Source organism: Lasioglossum baleicum, chromosome 14 (assembly GCF_051020765.1).
Source record: "Lasioglossum baleicum chromosome 14, iyLasBale1, whole genome shotgun sequence".
NCBI lineage: Eukaryota > Metazoa > Arthropoda > Insecta > Hymenoptera > Halictidae > Lasioglossum > Lasioglossum baleicum.
The window spans coordinates 5,362,491-5,388,029 of record NC_134942.1 but is presented as its reverse complement, the minus strand read 5'-3'; the positions used below and the strand labels follow the sequence as shown (position 1 = coordinate 5,388,029).

Sequence of the window (25,539 nt, the reverse complement as noted above, 5' to 3'; positions counted from 1 at the left end):
AGTTTTCTGAGGGAAGTCGGCACCTGGGAAATCGGCATCGTGTCTCGAGACACGGTAGCGATCGAGTCGCTACAGTGGGTTCTGTTTCCTGCTGAAGATGATGTAGGTTCTGTTCCATGCTAAAGATGATGTAGGAGCTGTTCCAGGCTAAACATGATGCTGACAGCCAAGAAAATGAGTTCGATACATAAGGTAGCACAGATAGTAATGCCACCGACGAGATACTATTAAAGACTGCCAGCCTTATGGGAGTTGGCGAGCCCGAATTTTTCGGTGTTTCTTACGCCCTCTAGGATATATTCTGGCTCCATCCAGAGAAACAGAAGGCCAACGACGGCATTTTGTCGGTGAAGAAGACCACTGAGGAGATTCTCGTCGCGATGCATCGGCGAGAATGCGAATTATCACGAAACTATATCGATTATTATTAAATGTTACATTCTCCGCCATATTTCAGACGATGTTTTGGCATTATTGTGGCACTATTTCGAATTTTTAGCGACGTGGTATATCAGATCACTGTAACTTTCACGTTATCCCCGCGCCCGTTGCGCCCGGTTACCGGGCTCGCGGAATAGCACAGGGGCTGGCAGTCTTTAATAGTATCTCGTCGGTGGTAATGCAAAAAGCTGTGCTGCCTTATCGAACTAGTTCGGACTGGGAGGATGGGGCCTGTTCTAAAAAGGTCCCGGATGAGAGGTTTTTTAGTGGGTATTGGAGAAACCGAAGATCTGTTCCCTCGAAGTCGCACACTACCTCCTTCTGGGATGTACATAAAGGTATTTTTCCTCTCATCCTTAAAGAATAAAAAAAAAAAGACAAGGCTAAACATGATGCGCTGACAAAAGTACAAAAAATATACTCTCTGACCAAACACGATGTAATTTTAACTGTAGTTAGTGTTTGAATTGACGATGAACGTTTCGGGCGCAAGCAAGGACAGCGTATGGGAAAGAAAGAGACGCGGAGTGTCGCGCAGTCTCTCTTTACATGCGCTGTCCTTCTCTACGTTCGGCTTGACCTGTGAAGCTCAAAAGAATAGTGTCCCGTCTACGATAAATGCGAAAGAAATCCCCTCGAGGCTTTTGCGTTTATAGAGGATCTGTATTTTAGTAGCTAATTATTTTAATGATCTATATTGAGGATATTATTTCATATTTTCCTAATTTTTTATATAATTTTATATAATTGTTTTCTATTGTGTAAACATTTATGTAACAGGGCTTCGGTCCGTTTATAATAAACAGACTGCGGATTTTATGCATATATGACAAAAATGAGTAAATGTAATTTAAAGTAATGGACACATGTTAAAAATATTTAAGAACATCAATATATTAGTTTCAGCTTCACAGAATAATTAAAACGAAAATACAATTTTTATGTGACTCCTGTGTCGTGCAATCAATGCGAACATTTTTTATTAGCACGCTTATATTAGCTTGCCGAGTTGTTTTGCATAAAGATCCGCAGTCTGATAATAAATAATAATTTTACTTATTTCTCTCGCGGCGCACGGTTCTGGAAGCACTGGTCTAGAGCGTACGGTGGGATCAAAGGATCCCACACTATCTCATTGATCGTTGAACTGTTTACATTTCCGTGACAATGGGCCGTTATGTACCCTCGTTGACAATACGATACACTCTATTCGATAATGAATCGTGTTCGTTGTTATTTTTGAATACGAATGAACAGAGTTTCTATGGCTATGATAATCGAACTACTCAACTTGTTATAGAACGAAGTGCGATTTTGTACAAGCTGCGACGATCGTTTCTTTTCATTCAAACAGCCAAAGTATTCTTCGAAATCCTACATCACGTCCGCATAAAATCGTAGCCAAGTCGGTTGGGTCATTCGTTATTGACCATCGCAATATTCAACATGCAAATGCACCTTTTTTACACTTGAGAAAATGCAACAGATAAAAGACCATGTTTTTGCAGATGACGCGACACAATTCCGTCGTGGCGAGCACATACAGGGTGTTTACCTACAGGTGGGAGAAAATTTAAGCGGTGGTTCTCGACGATAATATAAGACGAAAATGAAGTTATTAACAATTAAAAATCCGCCTAAAATGCTGCAACACTTCTAACAAAAGTATACGTTGCATACGTCAGACAGACGCGCGACAGTCTCGTATCATTATATAATAAGGATTTGTGGATATGTTTGAGAAGAATTTAAAAGTGAAAGGGCATTGACCCCTTCTACTCGATAATTCCATAGGGCGGATATTAGAAATGCCATTGTGGATTTTAACGAGTAGGTAGGTTCAATGTCGTCCACCGATTTTTTAAACATTTTCACCTCGCTGGGGCCCCAAATAAGAACCAAGGTATGCATGCGTTTGTCACTTGATACGAGACTGTCGCGCGCCTATCTGACGTACGCAACGTATACTTTTGTTAGAAGAGTTGCAGAATTTTAGGCGGATTTTTAATTGTTAATAACTAAATAACGAGGCCGAAATCGCAATTTTTTTATTCATCATTTTCGTCTTATATTATCGTCGAGAACCACCCCTTAAATTTTCTCCCACCTGTAGGTAAACACCCTGTATAGTTACAATTGCAAATCAGTATTCAGTAGAGCTGATAATGCCTCGCCATATAACAATGATAATAACTTATGTCGGACTTTCTGGTTCGACAAAAACGTCGATGTCGCAAACTCCAAACGGGGGTTTTTCAAGATAAAAGTCTGCTCTATCTCGTGGTATAGTTCGATTTTCCGCTGGACCCTTATTTTTTTAGATAAATTGAAAAATGTCCTTAAAAATTGGTGCAAAAGTGGTGTCTCTCCGTCTTTAATCATTGTTTAAACATGTTTAAACAATCATAATGTATTAGTATTGGATATCACTGTATTCGGGACAGTCCACAGAATCTTTTGCTGTAAAGAACAATTCAATATCTTTTATGATAACATCACAATATTTGTTTAAAGTTGAAAAATATGTCTTTTTTCGAAACTCCATTTTCTCAAAAACTAGACGTATAGCAAAAAAAAATGAAAAACAGATTCGGAATCAGCGCGGAAAACTCTATAGGAATCGCATAGTGGGAATCGAAATATTTTTAAAAAGTTGACATTTGTTGGACTGTGTTATTTGCCATTTAGTTATCAGTAACTAATCGAAAAGTTTTGTCTAATGACTATTTTGCTGTGACTAACATTGAAAAAGGCTATTAGCTATTTTTAAATACTAGTTGATTATTGCCCTACTCCGCTGATAACTACAGACATTACATAGTTATCATGTAATCGCTCATCGCACGGACCTGTTAAAAAAGCTTCCATTCAATCCGGCCGATGTTCACAATAGAATCGGCGTGTGTTCAGCGTACTGTCGAACCGGATGAAAGAGGATCCTGTTCAATGATGATTTCATCGATCATGCGTCGACCAAGGGTGCTGCTCTCGTTCCATCGGATGACGTCCACCGGCAAGACACCACAGATCCAGTTACGACAAACAGAGGTGTCACGGTTTATCAGTAGGTGTTACCTAACAGGGCCTCGTGGGGTTCGCGTCATTGACAACGCTGTCGCGGGTCGTACCAGTCTAACCGCGTCGTTCGAGCAGGTCCGAGCTGTGCACGCGCGAATGACGGCGCCATCGATGGACAACCATGAGTTCTCCAGGCCGAACAACCTGTCGGAGATGACCTCGGACCAGCTACGAACCTTCCTGAACTCGTTCGACGTCGTCCTGTCCGACTGCGATGGCGAGTTGAACGGTTTTCCACCGCCGCGTCGCACAGTGCAGAATTTCTCCCGAAAAGTTCGCCAAATTTTTTAACATTATTTTAACACTTGCATGCATAGTGTAGTGAGTCACTGGATTCGTCTGACGTCAGCTACGACAGTATGTAATAAACCAGAAGGAAATTAAGTTGACACGAGTACATAAATTAAAGAGAAAACTGCTACACTGTTCTTATATTCCAATAGCTCAGACAACCAAAGTGTTTCAATTTATACGACATTTTAAAAATTGTGTTTTGGCCAACATTTCGAGGCAAATACTTTGTGCGCCGCGCAGTGGGCAATTTGGACGAAGCCCGCTTCAAAATCAAAGGACTTTCGTTGGAAATGAGGTCAGAGAATATGGGAAATATAGGGAGATTATGGTAAGAACGTTTTTCAACGTCGTGAAAATTCGTTAAGGGGGTACTATACCCTCGGATTGTAACTAGAAAATAACTAGAATCTTACTAGATTTTTGGTTGAAACATGGGTTTGCGCGCCTCGATTTTTTGTCGTTATTTGAGCATATTGTGAGCTGGGTGAGGACTCATTCTGTAGAAGAAGGTTAAATACAGGGCGGTCTTCTCATGATTTAACGAGATTATGTTTATATCTAATAATATGAGTGCCCAAAGTAGAGAAAAAATCTAGAAAAATAACCGCAGATTTCAATGTATTTTTCTGTCTCAAAGAGACTTTTTTGACTGATATGACGAGAAGAGCGCCTTGTAATGAACCTTCCTCTATCAAATGAACCTTTGTGCAGCTCAAAATATGCTCGTATAAGGTCAAAAAATCGAGGCGCGTGATTTCATTCACATTAGCATAGATTTCCCCATGAAGACAGAGGTCCTCCCGGATGCAGAGCCAGTCTAGAGCCAATTTTAGTGCAGTTCGTTTAGACGAGATGGCGCCTAGTCAGGAGGACTGTCAATCAGTGCTGTGATATTGTGCAACATTTCACTGCTGCACTGCTGTCATCGTGGAATCATAGCAAAACTGACACAGATGAGTTAGATATTCTCATCGGTGGCACTGATATTAGTGCGAGCTGCCCTGTGTAACGGCATTCGCGACGAGCTGAATAGAATATGGAAATAACAAGCAACTCCATCTCATGTTCATTAGGCAGTTGCGTGTTTATCAATGTTACCAAACTTTTTTTTTGCACAGAGGTTTATAACATTGATAAATAGTTATTTTCTAGTTACAAATCGAGGGTATAGTACCCCCTTAAACTTGCACAATTTCGAGAAAACTGTGGTTTTTCCAATACCACGCACGGAAAGATTTTTTTCTTAACATGCTGTACTTCATTTCCCGTAGATTTTTTCACGCTGATTTCTAATCTGGTCTCAAAAGTCTACGACCTCTGGATATTGCAAAATCGATTTCTTGAAATTCTACATGTTTAACGAATTTTCTCGAGGTTAAAAAACGTTCGTACCATAATCTCCCTATTTTTCCATATTTTGCAAAGTTTCAGCTTTAATTTCAAAAAAATTTCATCGCTCTAGCTCATTTCTATCGAAAGTTCTTTGATTTAGAATCGAGTCTGGTCCAAATTTTCCACTGTGGGCCAAACCGACGAAATCTGTGTCAAAATCAAAGAACTTTCGATAGAAATGAGGTAGAGCGATGAAATCTTTTTAAAATTAAAACTGAAACTTCGCAGAATATGGGAAAAATAGTAGATTATTGGACGTACGTTTCTTAACCTTGAGAAAATTCGTTAAACTTGCACAATTTCAAGAAAATTGTGGTTTTTCCAATACCACATCACACCACCAATACAAAATCTTTGATTTTGACGCGGGTTTTGTCCAAATTGCCCACTGTGCGCCCGTTTCACGGTTCCGGCGATGCCGAAACAGAAAATTCCTCGAGTGCAACGATGTTTGATCAAACGTAGCGCGCCTCTGCGAATCATTAATAAAACAATTTAATAGCGGAAAGTCAATATTGTTTTCACCCTTGACAGCCGAGGGATGACTCTCGGAGTCACCACTAGAAATTGCTTGCACGGGGTGTTATAACAATTTCAATTATTATAGGTCGGAAGGAATGTTTAATTTTCAAGTGAAAATAGCTCCGACTAAAAAGGGTTAAGTATGGAAGGACGTTGAGCATGCAAAGATCTATCCTGATCGGTCGGCATTGGCGGAACGATCGCGTGTATTCCGGTTAATCGGATTCCATTCGGAGGATTGAGAGGGTGGTTCGTTGTTCGAGCAGGTGTCTTGTGGATCATCAACGAACGGATCCCCGGAGCCGTGGAGACGTTGAAGAGGCTGCAGGACCTTGGGAAAAGGATCTTCCTGGTGTCCAACAACAGCCTGCTGTCCTTTGATCGGTACAAGCAGAAAGTTCGTCCGGGCGGTCTGGAATTGAAACAGGTGGATATTTTTTCGATCACGGATCGATGTACCGATATGATAAACTTATTTTAGAAAATAGAGGGAGATAAGCCACGCGCAAAAATTATGCGGTAAGCGTCACGCACGTTGCAAAACATTGTCGTCCTTGCGAAATTAATACTCCAATTTATGCAGACTTTACGGTTGAAACTAATATCGCAATATGTTGCATACATCAGTGGCGCAAACGGCAAACGGTATAGTTTCTAGAAAAAAACGCACTAAGAAGTATAAAATAATTTCCATTTAATTTATGTGAATACACACGAACTTAAATACAATACAATCTTTCCGGAGGCGGCGCAAAAATTAAAAATCAGATGTTGCTGATTTCGTAATTTCCAGTGTCAGAAATTTTCAATTTTGCGCCGCCTCCGGAAAGATTGTATTGTATTTAAGTTCGTGTGTATTCACATAAATTAAATGGAAATTATTTTACACTTTTTAGTGCGTTTTTTCGAAGTCGGTTTGAAGGTTTTTTTTATAAAATTTTTTTTATTTCACACTTTTTATCATCTGTCAGCCGTCACATTCCAAATCGTAATTTAGAAATATCTGAAAGCCGCAATCGATAACGGTAACGACGACGTCGCGTCGTTACTGTTCCTAATATCTAACATTCAGCGGAGTTCACAACGGTATCATCACCCTACATTTTTGCAAATAAGATCGTAATTAATAAAAAAATGTAAAATTTTTTTGCACGGGACCATCCCGGGAACATCTACAAGATGCAAAAGGTGTCGTTCCGATTGGTCCATCCATTTCGGCGTAATCGGTGAACATACATAGAAAAAAAAAACGAAAAGAAAAAAAAGGCACATACAGATCGAATTGAGTAACTTCCTCCTTTTTCGAAGTCGGTTTTAAATGCACGTTGTCAAAGCTTCTCGTTTCTCATTAACCTTAAGGGGGCCGCGGCCTGCGCGGCCAAGCGAGACTGTGTGGGCACAGCACACATCGCTAAATTCGCATATACGTACAGTAATTTTTCGATCGTAGTCTCCACACCCGGGAGTAGGACGGACTTGGATAGAGTACGGAAGCTATATTTTTATGACTGCGTCTACCTCGCCGAGACTTCAAACGACGAGCCGAACATAGAGAAGGACAGAATGAAATAGGATCGCGTGTCACCGTCGCCGGCACAGTTTAAAGGCCCGTGCGTCATCACAATGAAACACCAAGACCTCAGCTTTTTTATTTTCTATGATATCATTATGGAACTTTCACCAACATATTCGTGGCATTTCTCTGATTAAAATGATACCAAACACGATATAATTTGGCCAATATTTAGTGGTTTAATCGACGATGAAAGTTTCGAACGCAACGAAGAAGAGCGTATTGGAAAGAAAGAGACGCGAACAGTAGCCGCCGCCGGTTCGCATCTCTTTCTTTCCAATACGCTTTTCTTCGTTGCGTTCGAAACTTTTACCGTCGATTAAACCACTAAATAACGTTGAAATTATATCGTGTTTGGTATCATTTTAATCAGAGAAACGCCAGGAATAAGCTAGTAAAAGTCCCATAAACCGATCATTAAAATTAAGAAGTTTGAGAACTCGATTCACTCGAGTCAATGTGTGGTGTTCACACCGATATACCCGAGCCGAGATCAATCATCGCCGCTCTACGGCGCGGAGCAGCGTTGGCCGGCAGTGGAGTGAGTAGGCACTGGACTACGATCGGAGACACCCCCCAAGACTCCGATCGAAGAATTACTGTATATGCAATTACAAGGTTTACGAAATGACAAAATTACGCTTCAGCATTGCAATGAGTAGTTCAGAAGTGGTCAATTATGATTCCTGAAAGTCAGATACATTTGGTTACGGTGCCCAAAATGCATACTTTTACGTTATAGAGGAATAATTTGTAATATTCGGCAGAGACACCGCCTGTCACAAATACGAATACAGCACCTCGAGGTTTCGAAATTTTGCACTAGTAGCATGACAATCTCGTTCCTAAGTTGCACGTTACAAATGTTCCAATAGAATACGGCTGATAATGCAGGTCGTACGTTATACCGTTATTAGAGTAATTTATAATATTCGGCAGATATTGCCTGTCCAGCATCGCTGGTATTGGCCTGTCACGAGGCAACCAAAGTAAGCAAGACGTCAGAAGATAGCCGCTTCGCGTATCAGTGTTTTTGTTGAATAAATTTAGTGTTTGCATGGACGATGGACACTGTATTATCGATGGACAATATAATATCGACCTCTCTATATGTCTATGATCGACCTGCATTATCAGCCGTATTTTATTATAGCATTTGTAGCGTGCAACTTAGGAACGAGATTGTCATGCTACTAGTACAAAGTTTCGAAACCTCGAGGTGCTGTATTGTTATTTGTGACAGGCAGTGTCTCTCTGCCGAATATTACAAATTATTCCTCTGTAACGTAGAAATATGCATTTTGGGCACCGTAGCCTAATGTATCTGACTTTTAGGAATCATAATTGGCCACTTCTGAACTACTCAGCGCAATGCTGAAGCGTAATTTTGTCATTTCGTAAACCTTGTAATTGCATATACATATATGCGAATTTAGCGATGTGTGCGTGTGCCCACACACTCTCGCACGGCCGCGCCGGGTGTTTCCGGAATATTTGTACATATGTAAATCGGCTTATTATACAGCATGGAACTAATTTTTTTAAATTAGCGACTCCATGTAGCAACGCGCCGGCAGTATGAAGGTTAATTTTGCCGGAAGGTCGTGTCGATCAGGATTATTAGTTAATAGATTGCGGATCTCGATGCATTTATAGCAAAATTGAGTAGATGAAACAAAACATTGTTGAAAAACACTACTCTTGGAAAAGGTCCATATCAGGATCGAAATGTTGAGTCTTTAATTATTTGCAAAATTTCTTGTAGTGTTATTTGTGGAAGACTAGATGAAGTGGAAAGAATTGTGGATATACTTTCTAATAGTATTTATTATAACGATTAACGTGTAGACTATATTTAATATAATCAATCTCACTCTTATTTTACACTGAACTGTCTGTATAACATTTGAACAACCTTTCACCATGCTAACACTTGCCGAAGTGACGCTATCCGTTCGTTCTCGCATTCACGCGCTTACACATGCTTAAGATGTAATGCATTATTCTCAACATGTGGTTTATCATTGATCGAACCTGTGCGCCGACATCATCACACTTTGATTGTTGGAAAATTCTGAAAACTGAAGACGTCAATATGTGATTTCGCCTCTAAATAACATTCAATTTAATTTCTATTTCTTGCAATCGATGCAGACAAATTTTTATTTTGCGCAATGTTCCGCAGCCTATTTATTAAACATTAATTTAGGACAACGAAATTATTATTAACCTGTCTCGCACGATGGTAATCGATTGTGGTCGCAGGAGCAACTGATAATCACGTCGAAGGTGATCGCCTGGTACCTGAACAAGATCGATTTCCGTGACGAAGTATTCGTGATCGGCAGCAAAGCGTTCCGCCAGGTGTTAGCTGATCATGGCATCAAAATGACGCCGGAATCCGTGAGCTTCCCTCCCTATCGTTGCATTTACGTCTCCTGGACAGGCTGCGGATTTAATAAAGGATCAATCAATGTTTCTAGCGTCCTGTACCAAACGAAGATGATGTACAGGAAACGGTGGAGGCTGTGTTCGACATCGAATCGACGAAAGCAGTCGTCGCCGATTTTTCGTTGAACGCTGGTTGGGCGAAATTCGCCTACGCGGTTACCTGTCTGGGTAACAAGGACGTTTTGTACTTGACCGGCACGATGGACGAGTGGCTCATCTGCGGACAGGACAAGAGAGTCATAGGTTGTCGATCAAGCATCACATGCTTCCATTTCTTATTACTTAACCTCACTTCAAATGACAGAATCCTGGTATACAGGGTCTGTCCGGAAAGTAATGCTACCACATTTTTAAAGAAAGATCTATTAAACATATGAGTACAAACCTTTAAAATTCTTCGAAGTAGGACTCTTGGGCGTCGACACATTTTTTCCAGCGCGATTTCCATGCTTTGTTTGCTCCCTGGAAGGCGTTATCTGGAGCCTGTCGTAGTACCCCCCCGTCGCAGCATCGTCGAGCACTTCCAACCAAAACTTTTCCGTAGATTACGGGGAATACAGTAAACGGTACTTCTTAGTTGGATCACAACACTTCCTCACCCCCCGTACGTCTTGACTTGTCTCACGCCGATTTCTTCTTGTTTCCAAAAATTAAAAATGTGCTAAAACGATGCCATTTTGAAAGCGTGGAACGCGTCAAAGAGGCTGTGGCGAGGGTACTACGAGAGATTCCAAAAAACGCCTTCCAGGAAGCATACGAAGCATGGAAATCGCGCTGGAAAAAATGTGTCGACGCCCAAGGATTCTACTTTGAAGAAATTTAAAGGTTTGTACCCATATGTTTAATAGATGTTTTTTTTTCAAATGTCGTTGCATTACTTTTCGGACAGACCCTGTATCTTGACAGCTGACATTTCGGACGTAATTTCCTGCCTTGTAGTGCTTTCTAACCATTCAATTTTATGCAAAATAAAAAATGTCTACGTCGATTCCAAGACACAGAGGTTACATAAAAATTTCTTTCTTGTTTTAATTATTTTATTGAACCGAAACTGAGACGTTGATGTTCTTAAATTTTTTAGATATGTCCACTGCTTTAAATTGTACGTAACAATTTTTCTTATAAATGCATAAAATCCGCAGTCTAATGATATCATACATTCAGAAAAGTTGCAAATTTTTGGTTGATTTAGCGATAAGGGAAGAAGGCAATTTTAATTTAGCACAAAGATCCACAGTCTTGTTCTGAAACACGTCAGCGAACGGTAATACAGACTGGCCAGATAGTTAATGGTGTTCTGGTGGTTCTCAGGATCTGGGCCAATCATTGATATGATGTCCAGACAAAGCGGAAGGACGCCGATTGAATGCGCGAAGCCGAGCAGCGTTCTGAAAGACTGCGTGCGAGAACTGTGCCAGATAAAAGACCCTAAACGATGCCTATTTATCGGGGACTCGTGAGTAAATACTTCTGAATCATTCTTGCTCCAGTGTGTGACGCGTTCTTTCGTGATTCCAGGACGTCTACGGACATGCCCTTTGCAACGGAATGCGGATTCCAGAAGCTCTTCGTGGAGTCGGGTCTTGATAAAATCGGCGACGCCATGAAGAACCCACAGACACGGCCAGATTACTATCTTTCGAGTCTAGGAGCGCTATTGAACAGTATCGATCAGCTATACGGCAAGAATAGTTAATGACGATCGGATCAAACATGGTTGCCCGTACGGGTCCCCTTGTTCGTTCTGAAATCGGAATGTTTTGGAAAATGCCGGATCTCTAAAGACGTTCTACGATGATTTCTCTCACGGAAAGATTTCTGTGAAACCTTCCTGTAACGATTAGACCGCGATTGTTTAATCTCTGTGTAGCCAAACAAAATGTATAGATTATTAACAGACTGCGGATCTTTATGCAAAGTAAAAACTTTCAACGGTCAGTCACAAGAATTGTAGAAAAAATACTAAAAGTTGCATTTCACTACTTTTTTAAAAGGCACCAGTAGTTGAACTTCTATCAGTAGTTGACCATTTTTCAAGAAAATGCGAAAAATACTATAAATATTTGACTTCCGATAATAGAGCGCGTGAAGTATGCTGCGTCACCTCCTAACCTGACTCCCAAATATCTTATTTGATTTCAGTTATTTACCATAACGACAGACGATTAATTTAGTCAATGTTAGCTCCGTGGCTTCGCAGCGCGATTTTCTTAAATTTTCGATGTAGGCCCACATAAAAAAGTTGAAAATCCAACTTTTAGTCTTTTTTCTACAATCCCCCGATCTATTGCAATTTTTGACAAAATTTCTTTTCACATCCTGTAGTAAACTAATTGCTCCTGCTTTCCAAAAATGTTCAAATCGTATGGTCCAATATTGAAAAAGTTATGGCCTTTTTAAGAGTGTCCGAATAATTTTGTGACCGACAGTACCTGAATTGTAACAAGCTGGGTTGAAATCGATATTTAATTTCCTGTTGTGAATATGTTTAACAGGTTGGGCACATAATATAGTAGTATATTTAAATTCTTCAAATTCTTTTACTGTCAGAAATTAGACCCACCCATTTTTACCATAAATGCATAAAATCTGCAGTCTAATTATTAACAACCTTCTGTACTTAACATGTTTGCACGGATTCCCATTTTGAGACTGTTCATTAATAAATTAGCGAGCAAAGAATGGACATTCAGAAGGATTTTGTGATATTTTTGTAGAAACAGTAACTAGTTGTTGAAAGAAATGCCGGTTACACGAAGGTTGAGCACATTCTTGTCGTCTGATTGAAAGAAGTTGCTATTCAGTGGAGATTTATTCCATTTGAAGACAAAGAAAAACCCGTGTTACAAATAAAATTGCGAACGATTGAATCGTGAACGAGCAAGATTGTAGCGCTTCCGAGAAGACAATGAAATCCTGTAAAATTACTTCGTGAAATAAATTTGCACCTGTACAATTTTCATAGTGATCATCTTTCTATTTTGCCAAGTCCACTCGTAGAATATTTATCAGCAGTTGTTGAACGTCACAATTGCCTGAGAGACAGTTGCCGAAACAGAGAGGCGGAGACCGGAAGCTCCGCATGATAAAGGGAAAATAGAGGGGGAAGAGTGAATGATGAGCATATCTCTGCAGACCTATGCGGTGTCAGTTATGACTGTTGCTAGAATGTCAACGTGTCAGCTGTCGCTTCTGATTCTCGGACTGCTGGCGGTGCTCGCTGAACCAAATGAAAAGGCAGACTGTAAGTCGAACGATTGCAATCCTGTAAAAATAATCCTTTTCGTCGAGACTGACGTATAAACATTTCAATTTCATAAATTCCTCGGTGAAATGAAGTTTCTATGTCAAAAACGATTACTATATTGTAAAAATAATCCTTGTTGTCGACATAATCGTAGAAACATCTCAATTTCATAAATTCCATCCTCGGTGAAATGAAGTTTCTACGTCAAAAATGATTGCTACCTTGTAAAAATAATCCTTGTTGTCGACATAATCGTAGAAACATCTCAATTTCATAAATTCCATCCTCGGTGAAATGAAGTTTCTACGTCAAAAACGATTGCTACCTTGTAAAAATAATCCTTGTTGTCGAGACTAACGTATAATCATTTCAATTTCATAAACTCCATCCTCCTCGGTGCAGAGTTGTGCTAATTCATTTACATTGTAATTCAATTATTAAGTATTTTAATCAGATGTGTAATTGAAATACAATATAATTGAAATACAATGCGTAATTGAAGTACAATATAATTGAAATACAATGCGTAATTGAAGTACAATATAATTGAAATACAATATATTGGGTTGGCAAATAAGTTCGTTCGGTTTTTGTGATTTATTTCAATGTGAAAAACCGAACGAACTTATTTGCCAACCCAATACTTGAAATACAATACATATAATTGAAATACAATATAATTGAAATCAAATATAATTGAAATACAATATAATTGTAATACAATATAATTAAAATGCAGCTTCCTAAATTATAGCCCAGAGCTTTGAAGAAGTGCGATATATTTTTATGTCCTTCTTTCTTGTTTAGAGTGTTTGTGCGGCGTAGTTTCTATTCCTCGTCCTCGTTCATAATACGTAGCGCTATTTTATGTAATTTAATTACGAAGTATTTTATAATTGATACTCCATTGCAATTACGAATTGCAATGTAATTTAATTGAATGAAGATCTGAATTATAAATTACAATCTAACAGAATTACAATGTATTTTATAATTTTACTCCATTGCAATTACGAATTACATTGTAATCTAATTGAATGAAGATCTGAATTATAAATTACAATATAACAGAATGACAATGTATTTTGTAATTGTACTCCATTGCAATTACGAATTACATTGTAATTTAATTGAATGAAGATCTGAATTATAAATTACAATATAATTCAATTACGTTGTAATTGTAATTCCGGAGTAATTCAATTGTAATTCTGCACAACTCTGCCTCGGTGAAATGAAGTTCCCACGTCAAAACCGATTGCAATCCTGTTGAAATTTAAAACAAACTACGTCATAAACGATTGCTATCCTATAAAAATAAACCTTCTCGAAATTAACGTATAAACATTGAAATTTCATGAATTCCATCCTCGGCGAAATGAAATATAATCCACAGATAATGCATAAGCAAATGTTTTAGCCTTTGAACATACTCTGGGTCACTTGCGAACCCGGTCCACACCGGAAGAGCAGGCGGAGGCAGCCAGAGGAGTTGCCGAGAGACTGTTGGGCGTGGATCAAGCTAAATTATTTTCACTGCATGTGAACCCGTCATTTAGAAGATATGGAAAAGATATGTTCGCGGTAATTTTGAAATAGCTTCGAGAGCGAACGATTAAATATTCGCATGTCAGTATTAAAATGGCTTTGTCTCGGTCAGATTGATAAGGATCCTAACCACAACATAATCGAAATTATGGCCACGTCTGGCGTGGCTGCAACTTGGGGGCTGCACTACTACCTGAAGCACTTTTGCCACGCCCACGTATCGTGGGAGGGGTCTCAGCTGGAGCTGCCCGACCTTTTGCCAGACGTTCACATGAGACTTACATCGAACGACAGGTGGGTAATTCTTCGAAAATCTTCGTTGGCAATCGTTGCTTCGAGTGTAATCAAGATTGAAATTGTTGAACAGGTTTAGGTACTACCAGAACGTGTGCAGCTTCGGCTACAGCTCCGTCTGGTGGACGTGGGAGCAGTGGGAAAGAAACATCGACTGGATGGCGCTTAATGGGATCAATTTAGCGCTCGCTTTCAATGGACAAGAAGCTATCTGGTATAGCGTGTACACCGGGCTGAATTTGACCAAAACCGAGATCGACGAACACTTCGCGGGACCAGCTTTCCTCCCTTGGTAAAAGAACCTCCACGCTTTCACTAGCCTTGAAGTACTTTTCTATTTCGCCGACATCGAAGGCTCTTTGTCTCCACAAGTCTCCGCAATTGTCCCTCCGTTTTCGCTGGGCTCACCGAGCAGGCGTGTGCGCAGATTGCCCCGCGGAGCAATAAGAGCAACGAAGCCACGCCCACTCAGAGCGTAGAGTAGACTTGCGCAAGCTTGAGCCTCGTTTTAATGTCTACCTAGGGCTACAATGGGAAGTACTTTTGTCATCTTTGCATTGTCGAGAAATGAGAAAGCACATCTCGCACCCTTGCAATTCTGGAAACGAGTCTACCGCCTTAACACTCTATCTACCGCAAGCCAATTAATAGGCTTTTCAATAAACACGCTACAAACTAATTTTCAAAAATTATGAAACACTCCGCCAGGGTTAGCTGCTGCAGGGTTTGGGAGTTTTGTCGTCAGGTTGGCAACGAAACTCGCGACCCACCAGTTTGTGCCTTCTTCTTTCGTTTCTCTATTCCGCCGAGGGATTGAAGAGAACACAAAATTGCCCCGCGGAGCAATAACAGCAACAACGCCACGCCCACTCAGAGCGTAGAGTAGACTTGCGCAAGCTTGAGCCTCGTTTTAATGTCTACCTAGGGCTAGAATGGGAAATATGCGAGGTTTCGGTGGAGGTTTGCCCCCCGTATGGATGGATTCGTCGATGAATCTGCAGCAGCGCATTCTCGAGAGGATGAGAAGTCTAGGAATCATTCCTGTGCTCCCAGCCTTCTCGGGTCACGTCCCTAGAGCCTTCAAGAGACTGTTCCCTGAGGCGAACATGACCAAATCTAGCGTCTGGAATCATTTCGGGGATAAATACTGTTGGTGAGCAACGCGATCCCCGAACTTTCATCGTGCCATTGACAAATTTATTATCACTACAGCCCTTATCTCTTGGCACCCACGGATCCACTGTTCCAGAAAGTCGGCAAATTGTTCTTGGAAACGGTAACAGAGATTTCTATTTTTCAACAAGCTGCACAAGTTCCTGATGTAAACCTGGTGTTTTCGTTTACGTCCGTGCTCAGAATTGGATGAAATTTTAGGAACAGGTTCTTTTTTTACTGAAATGATGATTGTCAGAAGGATTTTAGGCGACTCGAAAAAAAATTTTTGATCAGTCCCTACCTTACCGACAAATTTTTTTTACTATTCTAATGTCACTCTAGAGTCCAAGTAGGGGTGGCATTAAAAATGATTCAATTATAGATCACATGTGTGAATTTTTATGGCGCTATGAGGTCAACAAAGCTGGCGGTGGTCCATTTTTGCAATTAATTAAAGATATTAAATATGTATATTCTGGAAATTAATATAAAATGCTTTCAAAATTCCAACTGTTAAACCAATTAATTGAATATTTACAATGGGAAGATTATGCGATCAGAATTAATTAGGATTAGGTGGTAGGGGGGCGGGCCGTCCACGCATACGAAAATACGGGAGTGGTATCGGTAAGGTAGGGAGTGACATTGAAATGGTAAAAAATTTTTTGTCGAGTCGCCAAAAATCCTTCTGACAATCATCATTTTAGTAGAAAAAGAACCTATTCCCCAGATTTCATCCAATTCTGAGCACGGACGTAAACGGAAACTTCGCCTAAACAACTTTACGTTTGCCTGGTAGTACATCGCCGCATTTGGGACAGACCACGTGTACAATTGCGACACGTTCAACGAGAACGAGCCGGAAACAGGCGAGTTGAGGTACCTGAGAGACATCGGCCGCTCTGTCTTCGACGCTATGGTGCAGGTCGACCCGAAAGCAATATGGTACGAACGTTTGTAATCTTTCAATTACCGTCTCGACTCAACGGAGAGACGATCCGAGTTCAATTTCCACTCCTACGACCGACATGAGAGACATGATCGTTTTTCAAGGCTGATGCAAGGCTGGCTGTTCGTCCACGACCGCCCTTTCTGGACCACACCCAGGGTCAAATCGTTCGTGACATCGGTGCCAATTGTAAACAACAATATCACGAAGAATCCTTTCTCTCGTTTCTCAGCTCAGTCGGAATTCTTCCTTTTCAGGGCAGAATGATCATACTGGATCTGCAGTCCGAACAATTTCCACAGTACAACAGATTCGAGTCGTATTACGGTCAACCTTACATTTGGTGCATGCTGCACAATTTCGGCGGGACACTGGGTATGTTCGGATCCGCGGGAATCATCAATCGCGTGAGTAAATCACAGAGAAATATTACAACACAGCTTCGCCGAGCGAACTTGTCTGTCAACGCGACAGAGGGAATTATGGGCGGAGCCAGAAACGCCCTCCGCCCGCCCAGTTGCCCTCCGCCCCGCCCAGTTGCCCTCGGTGGAGCCGGAGGTCTCTCGAAAGCGTTCGATCCGGTCGTCTCTATTTCCAGCGCGTTTTCGAGGCGAGAAAGATGGCGAACAGCACGATGATCGGTACCGGCCTGACACCGGAAGGGATCAACCAGAACTACGTGATCTACGAACTGATGAACGAGATGGCCTATCGTCGCGAGCCAGTTGATCTCGATAAATGGTAAAGTTGACGCCGCTTCTCTGTGAGACTGTCTGACGCTGTTGTTTCAGGTTCGCGAACTACGCGACTCGCAGATACGGCGTGGAAAACGAATGGGCGGCTCTCACCTGGCAGCTTTTAGGCAGAACGGTGTACAGCTTCACTGGCAATAGAAAAATGAGAGGACGATACGTGATCACGCGTCGGCCGAGCTTAAAGCTCACGCCTTGGGTACGTCAGGTTCGAACCGATCCCGAGCGCTGTTACAGCTTGGATTCTGTATGTTCTAGACCTGGTACAACCCCGATACGGTAATCAGAGCGGTTTCGACCTTGATGGAAGCGAGACACGAGTTGAAGAACAGCACTCTTTATGCGCACGACTTTGTGGACTTGTACAGGCAATGTCTCCAGCTGGCGGCTGATCAAGTTTATGTAAACCTGACAACGTTCTACCACCCGGAAACCGTCGATGACTTCAAGTGAGATTCTGTTTCACTTATTTTAATAATACGTAGTAACTTTGTAAACACCGCACGGAGCTCGAACGCACACTGAGCTCCTCCACTGCGAAGCGGGTCAGTGGAGAGGGGATGAGTCGGAGTGGGAACGCGTAGTGGAGTAGGGAGCGCTGTCGCGCGGAGTGGGGATCGCTGAACGCGATCACGTACTACCGAGCGTCGCGCGACGAGGTGTAACGATTAAATTTAATAGTTTATATCTCCTAAGCGCATAGGCTTTTTAAAAAATTTGTTTTAAATATTGCATTGTCATCCAGTTCTGAGCTATGTTTGAAATTTCAAGTCTCTAGCACATCGGGAAGTTAGTTTAAAATCAATTGCAAAATTTGCACCGAACAGACAGACAAACAAACACGAAAGCGAGCTAATAAAAACGTGGTGAAATAGGATTTTTGAGGACAATCGCGACCTAGATTGATCTTTTATCTAGTTTTAAAAGTACTTTTATCATTTTTGCATTGTCGAGAAATGAGAAGGCACATCTCGCACCCTTGCAATTCTGGAAACGAGTCTACCGCCTTAACACTATCTACCGCAAGCCAATTAATAGGCTTCTCAATAACCACGCTACAAACTAATTTTCAAAAATTATGAAACACTCCGTCAGGGTTAGCTGCTGCAGGGTTTGGGAGACTTGTTATCACGTTGGCAACGAAACTCGCGACACACCAGTTTGTGCCTTCTTCTTTCGTTTCTCTATGCCGCCGAGGAATTGAAGAGAACTGAAAATTGTTCATCGTGTGATTTTTATTAATAATTCTGTTCAAGAGAACGCGAAGGTCGCGAACGTCAACCTAATATTAGTTAGCTATCTAATCAGCTAAATCCTCTGTCCGGTCTCTTTCAGAGACTCTGCGAAATCGATGTTGACCATTTTGGATGACCTGGAGCATCTCCTGGCTCACAGCAAGAATTTTCTACTCGGCACGTGGCTGCGAGATGCCAAGAGTCACGCGATCAACGACATAGAGGAGGAATTGTACGAATACAACGCTAGGAATCAGATCACTTTGTGGGGTCCCCGGGGCGAGATCAGGGACTACGCGAACAAACAATGGTCCGGAATGTTTGCGGACTACTACAAGCCACGGTGGGCCATTTTCCTGGAGTCGTTGGACGCTACCCTGACAAAGGGTGAGGTGCTTAACATCACCAGGATCAACGAGAGGATGTTCAACGAGGTGGAGAAACCTTTTACCTTCTCGAGGAAGATTTATCCGACGGAACCGCTAGGTACGCTGAGATTCGTAATGATTCTGATGTTGGGTCTGTGAACTACTAAGAGGGTTCTGGGGTGAGTGCCATGGGGTCTGACACTGTCGTCTCACGAAAAGGCACCCTGGCCTTCCCCATTCCGTAGTCAGATCTTCTTGGAACAAAGTTCCAATTCTTTAGGGCAGTGTGGCCTAGGGCAGTGTGGCCTTGGGTTGCATACCCTCGGCAAGTTTCACTCGTTACGTCCTCATAAACATGATCTTCCCGAACGATAGCTGGATGGCCCAAAGTGCCCACCCGCCATAGTCCGATGAATCCTTGCCGATGGAGCCATGCATCCTTATTCAGGACGTCACGTACGTCCAGGTCCTACCATTAATCCTTCCAATCAAGGGTGTGGGTCCTTTTAGTTGACCTTGGTCGAGCGAGAGTGTGGTGGCTCCCTCACACACCGCTAGACACTGTATACGTACACGAGGTTGCAAGGGTCCCGTACTTTTCAAACCACGTCTCGTTAATGCACATTTGGGGCCCCTACGTAGTCACAATCGCTAGATAAACGACCCACCAAGTGCGCTTGGTGTCTAAAATGGCCTACTGTTGCGTTTTCGAGGCGTAATTTCCATTATTCGGCAGCATGTAACGGAGTTCGAGAAGCATTGGGCGGCGTGACAGTGCTGCCACTGTCAAGACACATACATTTTCTTAAATATCGAGAGATTTAGGGTTCTTATAGAAAAAGCATACACCAAGCGCACTTGCAGAGACACATACGATGTCAATGCAACCTTTATTATGTTAAACTATACGTGTTTAAACACACAGTTCGAAAAGTACGAAATATACCCCTAAACGGAGGGTTTCGGCACAAGTGTCAGTTCCATGGCATTTTTAGCTGGGAGCGCTAATGTCTGTTTCTCAATATTCAGTCACTGTTTTACCGATTCAGTCACTATCAATAGCATTCGAAATATTTATTTTGCCAAATGATTTCATTGTCGCAGGTGATCCTATCGAGGCGGCGATGAGAGTGTTCTCGAAGTGGACGGGGACCGGTACGGGACACAGAGGAAGAAGGGTCGTCGAATTAGGCGGGAGACGTTCAAACTTTGTAAAGATCGTTAATATTGATAAAAGAGCATTCTACCGTTGGATAGAATTACAGATTGAAACGGCGAAAGATAAATTCGAGGGGAGAAATGGTAATAGTAGATCTAAAGAGAGACGGTAAAAACGAATTATCGTTAACGATCGAGTGTGTGTCTAACCAGATACAGGTACATCGGGTACAGTAAAAGTATCTAGACGCAAGAGAGTCGCTAGAAGTATTTCCGCAAAGTCGCTGACATCGTTTGTTGTTCTTTTTTTTAATCGCTGGTTTAAATGGCGGCGTGGCAGTAGATGATCAACGGAACCGTCTTCGACTAACCGGCCGCCTGATCGCTTGTGTGATGCGAGAAACGAGAAATCATCGGTGTGATTGATTGTCGAGGGAAATCAACGTTCGTTCGGCCCGAGAGATCTATCGCCTTTGGTCGCTAATACAGTCAACGTTCTCTCGCACGACTACTATATGTATACTGACGATCTTCTTCACGAGTTAGACCCTCGATCGGCTCCGTTCAGTTAGCGCGCGCTCTACTCGAATCGTTTTATTGCTTTCGGAAATTATAATGGTCGATCTCCGTTGAAATAAAAATCCTGGCACCGGATTCACCGGCCAAACTTTAGAAATTTGCAAATTTTCGATTACTTTCGGTCCGGTTGTCAATCGAGGGCCAACGTTAATTATAACGGATACTTTACATCGTTATCTCTGTTAGAATAGATTAAGGAACATAGTGCGCGTATCTAGTATAATATAAGGTACTAGAAGGTAATATATATAAGGTACAAAATATCTTGTGCAGTTTGTAAGAATATAACGTGTGAGTGACACCTATTATTATAAGAGAACAGGGTAGACGATCGTGGATAGAAGTGTCGCGTGTCTAACATGTTGATAGCCGCCGCCAGTCTATCCACGGCGATGTGTAGGAAGGACGTCTGGTGGCACGCAACAACTATCTTCGTGGTTGCGATCAGCGATATAGTCCTTCTCTACTTTGGTGCATCGATTGTTTCCTCCGTCAGGGAGTTCCAACTTGTAGCTCGCGAGTCGGACGCGGCAACTACCCCGCTCAGGTTCTTCCCCCACTCTTAGACTTCATCATAGTCCCCACCATAGCGCCCAGTGTCCCCCACCAGCATCCGTCGTTACCATAGAGCAGGGCTTCCCAAATTTCTTTCTCTGTTGGAGCACTTTGAGGATCTCAAAATTTTGACATAAAACCTTGTGTAATCAATAAATCTTAGAAACATTCATACGTAAAATTATTATAGTCAAAACGTAGAAAAAAAGCGTTGTTATTACAATTTTTCGCGGAGCACACTTTGGAAAACTCTGCCATGGAGGAAGGACGCGCTTCGTCAGTCGCAAGCGGAGGTTGGTGGGGGGAAGCAGGGGTTTGAGGGCAGTGATCGTACGTAAGGCGCATTTCTCGCGCATGCGCGACGATTCTAACCTCAAATGGCTTCAGTCAAGTACGAAGATCGGGTAGCTTGGCCGCCCCGCTAATTTTTGGCCTCTGCCGTAGGGCAGCACCAAGTCCAGAAATGGAAATTTAGTGTTCACGGAAAGAAGAAGATTGAAACTTCAAAATGAGTTTAAATTCAAGTCTGTACGATAGGGGTTTTTACAAAATTATCATAGCTTAAATACTGACAAGTTTTCCAGAATTGGAAATTTAGTGTTCACGGAAAGAGGAAGATTGAAGCTTCAAAATGAGTTTAAATTCAATTCTGTACGATTGTATTTTTACAAAATTATCATAGGTTAAATACTGACAAGTTTTCCAGGCGCCAAGGCCGCCACAGTTCCCCACAAACTTCGGACGCAGATACGTTCCTGACGAAACTCCTTACGTACCATCACTGTTTGAGGGGCCCCTACCGTGCCCACCCCTGCCATTACCTCTACAGCTGTACGTAGTGGAAGAGAGGGGTTCTTGCGGTTCTCAGAGGGGAACAAGTTGGAACTCTCTGTCCTCCGTCGTCTTCGCTATCTCTAATGAAATATCTACACTGCTACTTTCAATCGCGAGACGTCTCAACGAATTCAGAACCAAATAAAACGCTATTCGATTCATCCTGAATCTTAATTTGCCCACGCGAAACATTTTAAATCGCTCTCAACGAGCTCGAATTGCAGCAGTGGCGCACCCAAGGGTCCAAGTCCCTCCTCCTCAAGATAAAAATGTTTAGTTTCCAAAATTAAAATCGCGAATAGCCCTGGGCACCGTTGACAGATATTTTGGCTAAAAAAAAAGTCATCACGCAAAACCTACGTTCAACTCGGTCCCCCCCAGATTAAATCCTGGATGCGCCACTGAATCGCAGTGCATGCATACCGTCAGAAACGCCTCGAATGTAAGATTCTAGTTTTACCGAAGAGCGACACATGTACCCGTAATAAGTTGACGCCTTTGTGGTTGCCGCACGAGATCGTTTACCTATGAAAGAGATTGTTCCGGATTGTGAATCCATTTTGCGATAGACATCGATTTTTACCATCGTGTTCCTGTTCCTGAAAGAGTATTCACACACGGCTATAGTGAACCAGTAGTGACGCAAACGGGAGATAGTAAATCAGTTGGCCCGCGTCAAGGTTCGAACGCGAGCCTCTCTAGATTATTCTCGCGGGGAGTCCTTGGGCCAGAGTTCGTGAGGTCGGGACGAGATATGATCATCGATTAGCATCCGGTAGTAAACTTGAAAAGCTACCGATCCTATTCATATACGTTTCTTATGGTCCCCCGGAATCTCTGTAAGGTCCAACGAGATCACGAATCTGACTTTGGTTGCTGTTGCTTGGTCGCGTGCTTACCGAATAGGACTTAGGGCTATAAATCGCGCTATAAAATAGGAGTTAATTATTTACAATCGCCGCGGCGATCACCGGACGTCGCGTGGCTTCGTTGCACCAGGCCCAGAACACGACGAGCGGATTGATCTCGATCCTCTGTCCGCTGAATGTCTTGAGATCGTTCATTCCGAGCTGACGCGTGTCCCATTACTTCACCCTTCGCACTCGGAGCTGTTTTAACTTGAGAATTAAACATTTCTTCCGAAATTGATACAATACCTCACACAATGGTTAAATGTTTAGTAGTTAATTAGACACCAACATACAAGGTGTCCCAAAATTCCTTCAACAGCCGGAAATGGGAGGTTCCAAGACCATTTGTAGCAACATTTTCCTTTGCAAAAATGTTATCCGCAGCTTTGTTTGGGAGTTATTAACGAAAAACACGGACCAATCAGAGCGCGACCTAGACGCAAGTTGGCACACTCGGCCCCGCGCTCCGATTGGTCCGTGTTTTTCGTTAATAACTCCTAAACAAAGCCGTAGATAACATTTTTGCTAAGGAAAATGTCGCTTCAAATGACCTCAGAAATCTCCCATTTCCGGCTGTTGAAGGAATTTTTGGACACCCTGTATATAATAATTAGACAGCGGATCTTTATGCATTTGTGAAGAAATTGGTTGGAAGGAATATAAAAATTTAAGAATATCGTAATGTTGTTTTTAATGTAACAAAGTCATTAAGGGATGAAATCAATTTTTATTTCTTTCCTGCCTACCGCAATCAATGCAGAACATTTTTATTTAGCATAGAGATCCGCAGTCTAATAATAATGTAAACAATATTTTGAATAACGGTAAAGCAATTTTTAGTGGTGACTCTGACAAGTCTAATTTTCGCAGTGCGAATGACTTCGACGAAAATCGCGCAATAATTAAATACCTAATAAATTAAATTTCTGCTCTCGAAAATATAAAAATAGCGCCAAATGTTATCGACAGCAGGCTAGTGGTAGGTAAAGACGGTAGCGCCATCTACCACCGACTCGCGAACTACTACGGCGGTAAAGGATTTCTACCTTACCTACCTTAGGATTGCGACCAGTTTCAGCGTTTCGCCACTACGCACAGTGGCGCTATTTCCAAATTCGATCGGAATTGGTATGTGGCGCCACCTGGCTGAGAGAGTGAAGCTAAAAATCGGCTAACAGTTTGAGCGTTTTGCTGCTACGGGTAATGGCGCTATTTTTACATTTTCGGGAGCAGATGATTCGTGCCGTTTCTTACATGGTGGCTTATGGAGAACGCGGCAAGGATCATTTGAACTTGTAGTAAATATTCAATTTTTACTATTTCCTCAACGAAAAATAAACGTTTCCTACATGATATGAATTCAGAACATTTTTCGGCATATTCTGTATCCTAGGAATATCTTTTCAGCCCTTCAATATTTCCCATTCAAAGACGTTAGCCGTCGTGCTGGACCGAGCGCGGACGAAAAGTGAAAATATTCGGTGGAAAGAAGCCTGAACAGTGCATCGAACGTACAAAATGATTCTCGCCGAATGTAAAGGTACGGGGAAGGTGCTCGATATCGCATCACAGAACGCGCCAGCAAAGTATCGAAATCGTTCTCGTTCCTGCGCGGCGTGCTAAAAACACGGGTCGTCCACAATTATAAACGATGTCGTTGTCTCGTGTGGCTGCTCGGTCGAGCCTCTTACAAAATACAGCTAAACGTGCATACAAAATACGGCTAAGTTAGTCCAGCTAGTTGGGGTATCGCCTAGCTAACTTTAGTAAGTAAAACGCCGGATTGCCTCGCGACTCCCGATCGATTCTTCCAAGTGACTTTCATTCTTGTTCCCTCCAGCCATTCTTCGTTCCCCAGTCTTCTATTCGAACGCGATCACGGTTGATCTAATCCCGAACACCTGGCAAAATCGATTCGGAAATATCTTTCCTAGGACTTACACTATATACTTCCTCCCTCTCCGACTTTCCTTCGACTTTCGAGCGACGGCTCGACGTTCCCTGCGCTCTTCATCGGGCATTGCGGAAGGGGGTTGCTCAAGACAAAGATTGTTCCCTTTCCGACGCAGCTTCGGTCTCAGGAGTCGGGTAAGTACGTTCTCGAAGTGCTTTAAGGCGAGTTCTGCAGCGTGGAGTCGCTGAATATTTGATTATTTCTCGCAGGTCTGAAAGAGAACGCGATCCTCAGAAAAGTTCGACAAAT

General features: G+C 42.1%; 3 protein-coding genes and 1 long non-coding RNA gene across 4 annotated transcripts in view; 2 read left to right on the top strand and 2 right to left on the bottom strand.

The window, feature by feature from the left end:
• The first annotated feature begins 604 nt into the window (after positions 1–604).
• On the top strand, positions 605–12,711 carry LOC143215902 (uncharacterized). The gene is made up of 7 exons (XM_076438509.1): positions 605–779; positions 3,335–3,736; positions 5,994–6,154; positions 9,566–9,703; positions 9,784–9,994; positions 11,063–11,207; positions 11,270–12,711. Exons 1-7 carry the CDS (start codon positions 620–622, stop codon positions 11,445–11,447), a joined length of 1,395 nt encoding a protein of 464 aa, XP_076294624.1. The 5' UTR covers positions 605–619; the 3' UTR covers positions 11,448–12,711.
• LOC143215909 (uncharacterized) lies at positions 8,186–11,067 on the bottom strand. Its single transcript, XR_013010477.1, has 3 exons — positions 10,137–11,067; positions 9,531–9,968; positions 8,186–9,381 (listed from the first exon to the last, which is right to left on the bottom strand). It is a non-coding gene; the product is annotated as an uncharacterized LOC143215909 (long non-coding RNA).
• A 142-nt stretch (positions 12,712–12,853) lies between the features above and the next one.
• On the top strand, positions 12,854–21,299 carry Naglu (N-acetyl-alpha-glucosaminidase). Its single transcript, XM_076438505.1, has 14 exons — positions 12,854–12,995; positions 14,419–14,582; positions 14,659–14,840; positions 14,914–15,132; positions 15,766–15,993; positions 16,053–16,116; positions 16,795–16,940; positions 17,049–17,133; positions 17,202–17,351; positions 17,543–17,685; positions 17,736–17,895; positions 17,955–18,145; positions 19,032–19,417; positions 20,404–21,299. Exons 1-14 carry the CDS (start codon positions 12,866–12,868, stop codon positions 20,628–20,630), a joined length of 2,475 nt encoding a protein of 824 aa, XP_076294620.1. The 5' UTR covers positions 12,854–12,865; the 3' UTR covers positions 20,631–21,299.
• LOC143215898 (uncharacterized) overlaps positions 20,505–25,539 on the bottom strand; it is a 92,454-nt gene continuing 87,419 nt past the window's right edge. The window contains exon 11 of the mRNA XM_076438504.1: positions 20,505–25,501. The gene's annotated coding sequence lies outside the window, so the exon portion shown is untranslated. The remainder of the gene's footprint in view (positions 25,502–25,539) is intronic.

Bases quoted from the DNA above. Each gene is read 5' to 3' on its own strand.
- LOC143215902 (XM_076438509.1), top strand. From the start codon at position 620: ATGCAAAAAGCTGTGCTGCCTTATCGAACTAGTTCGGACTGGGAGGAT. The intron at 6,155-9,565 runs GTGGATATTTTT...TTGTGGTCGCAG, and splicing joins GCGGTCTGGAATTGAAACAG to GAGCAACTGATAATCACGTC. The intron at 9,995-11,062 runs GTTGTCGATCAA...GGTGGTTCTCAG, and splicing joins ACAGGACAAGAGAGTCATAG to GATCTGGGCCAATCATTGAT.
- Naglu (XM_076438505.1), top strand. From the start codon at position 12,866: ATGATGAGCATATCTCTGCAGACCTATGCGGTGTCAGTTATGACTGTT. The intron at 16,117-16,794 runs GTAACAGAGATT...TTTGCCTGGTAG, and splicing joins GCAAATTGTTCTTGGAAACG to TACATCGCCGCATTTGGGAC. The intron at 16,941-17,048 runs GTACGAACGTTT...TCGTTTTTCAAG, and splicing joins GTCGACCCGAAAGCAATATG to GCTGATGCAAGGCTGGCTGT.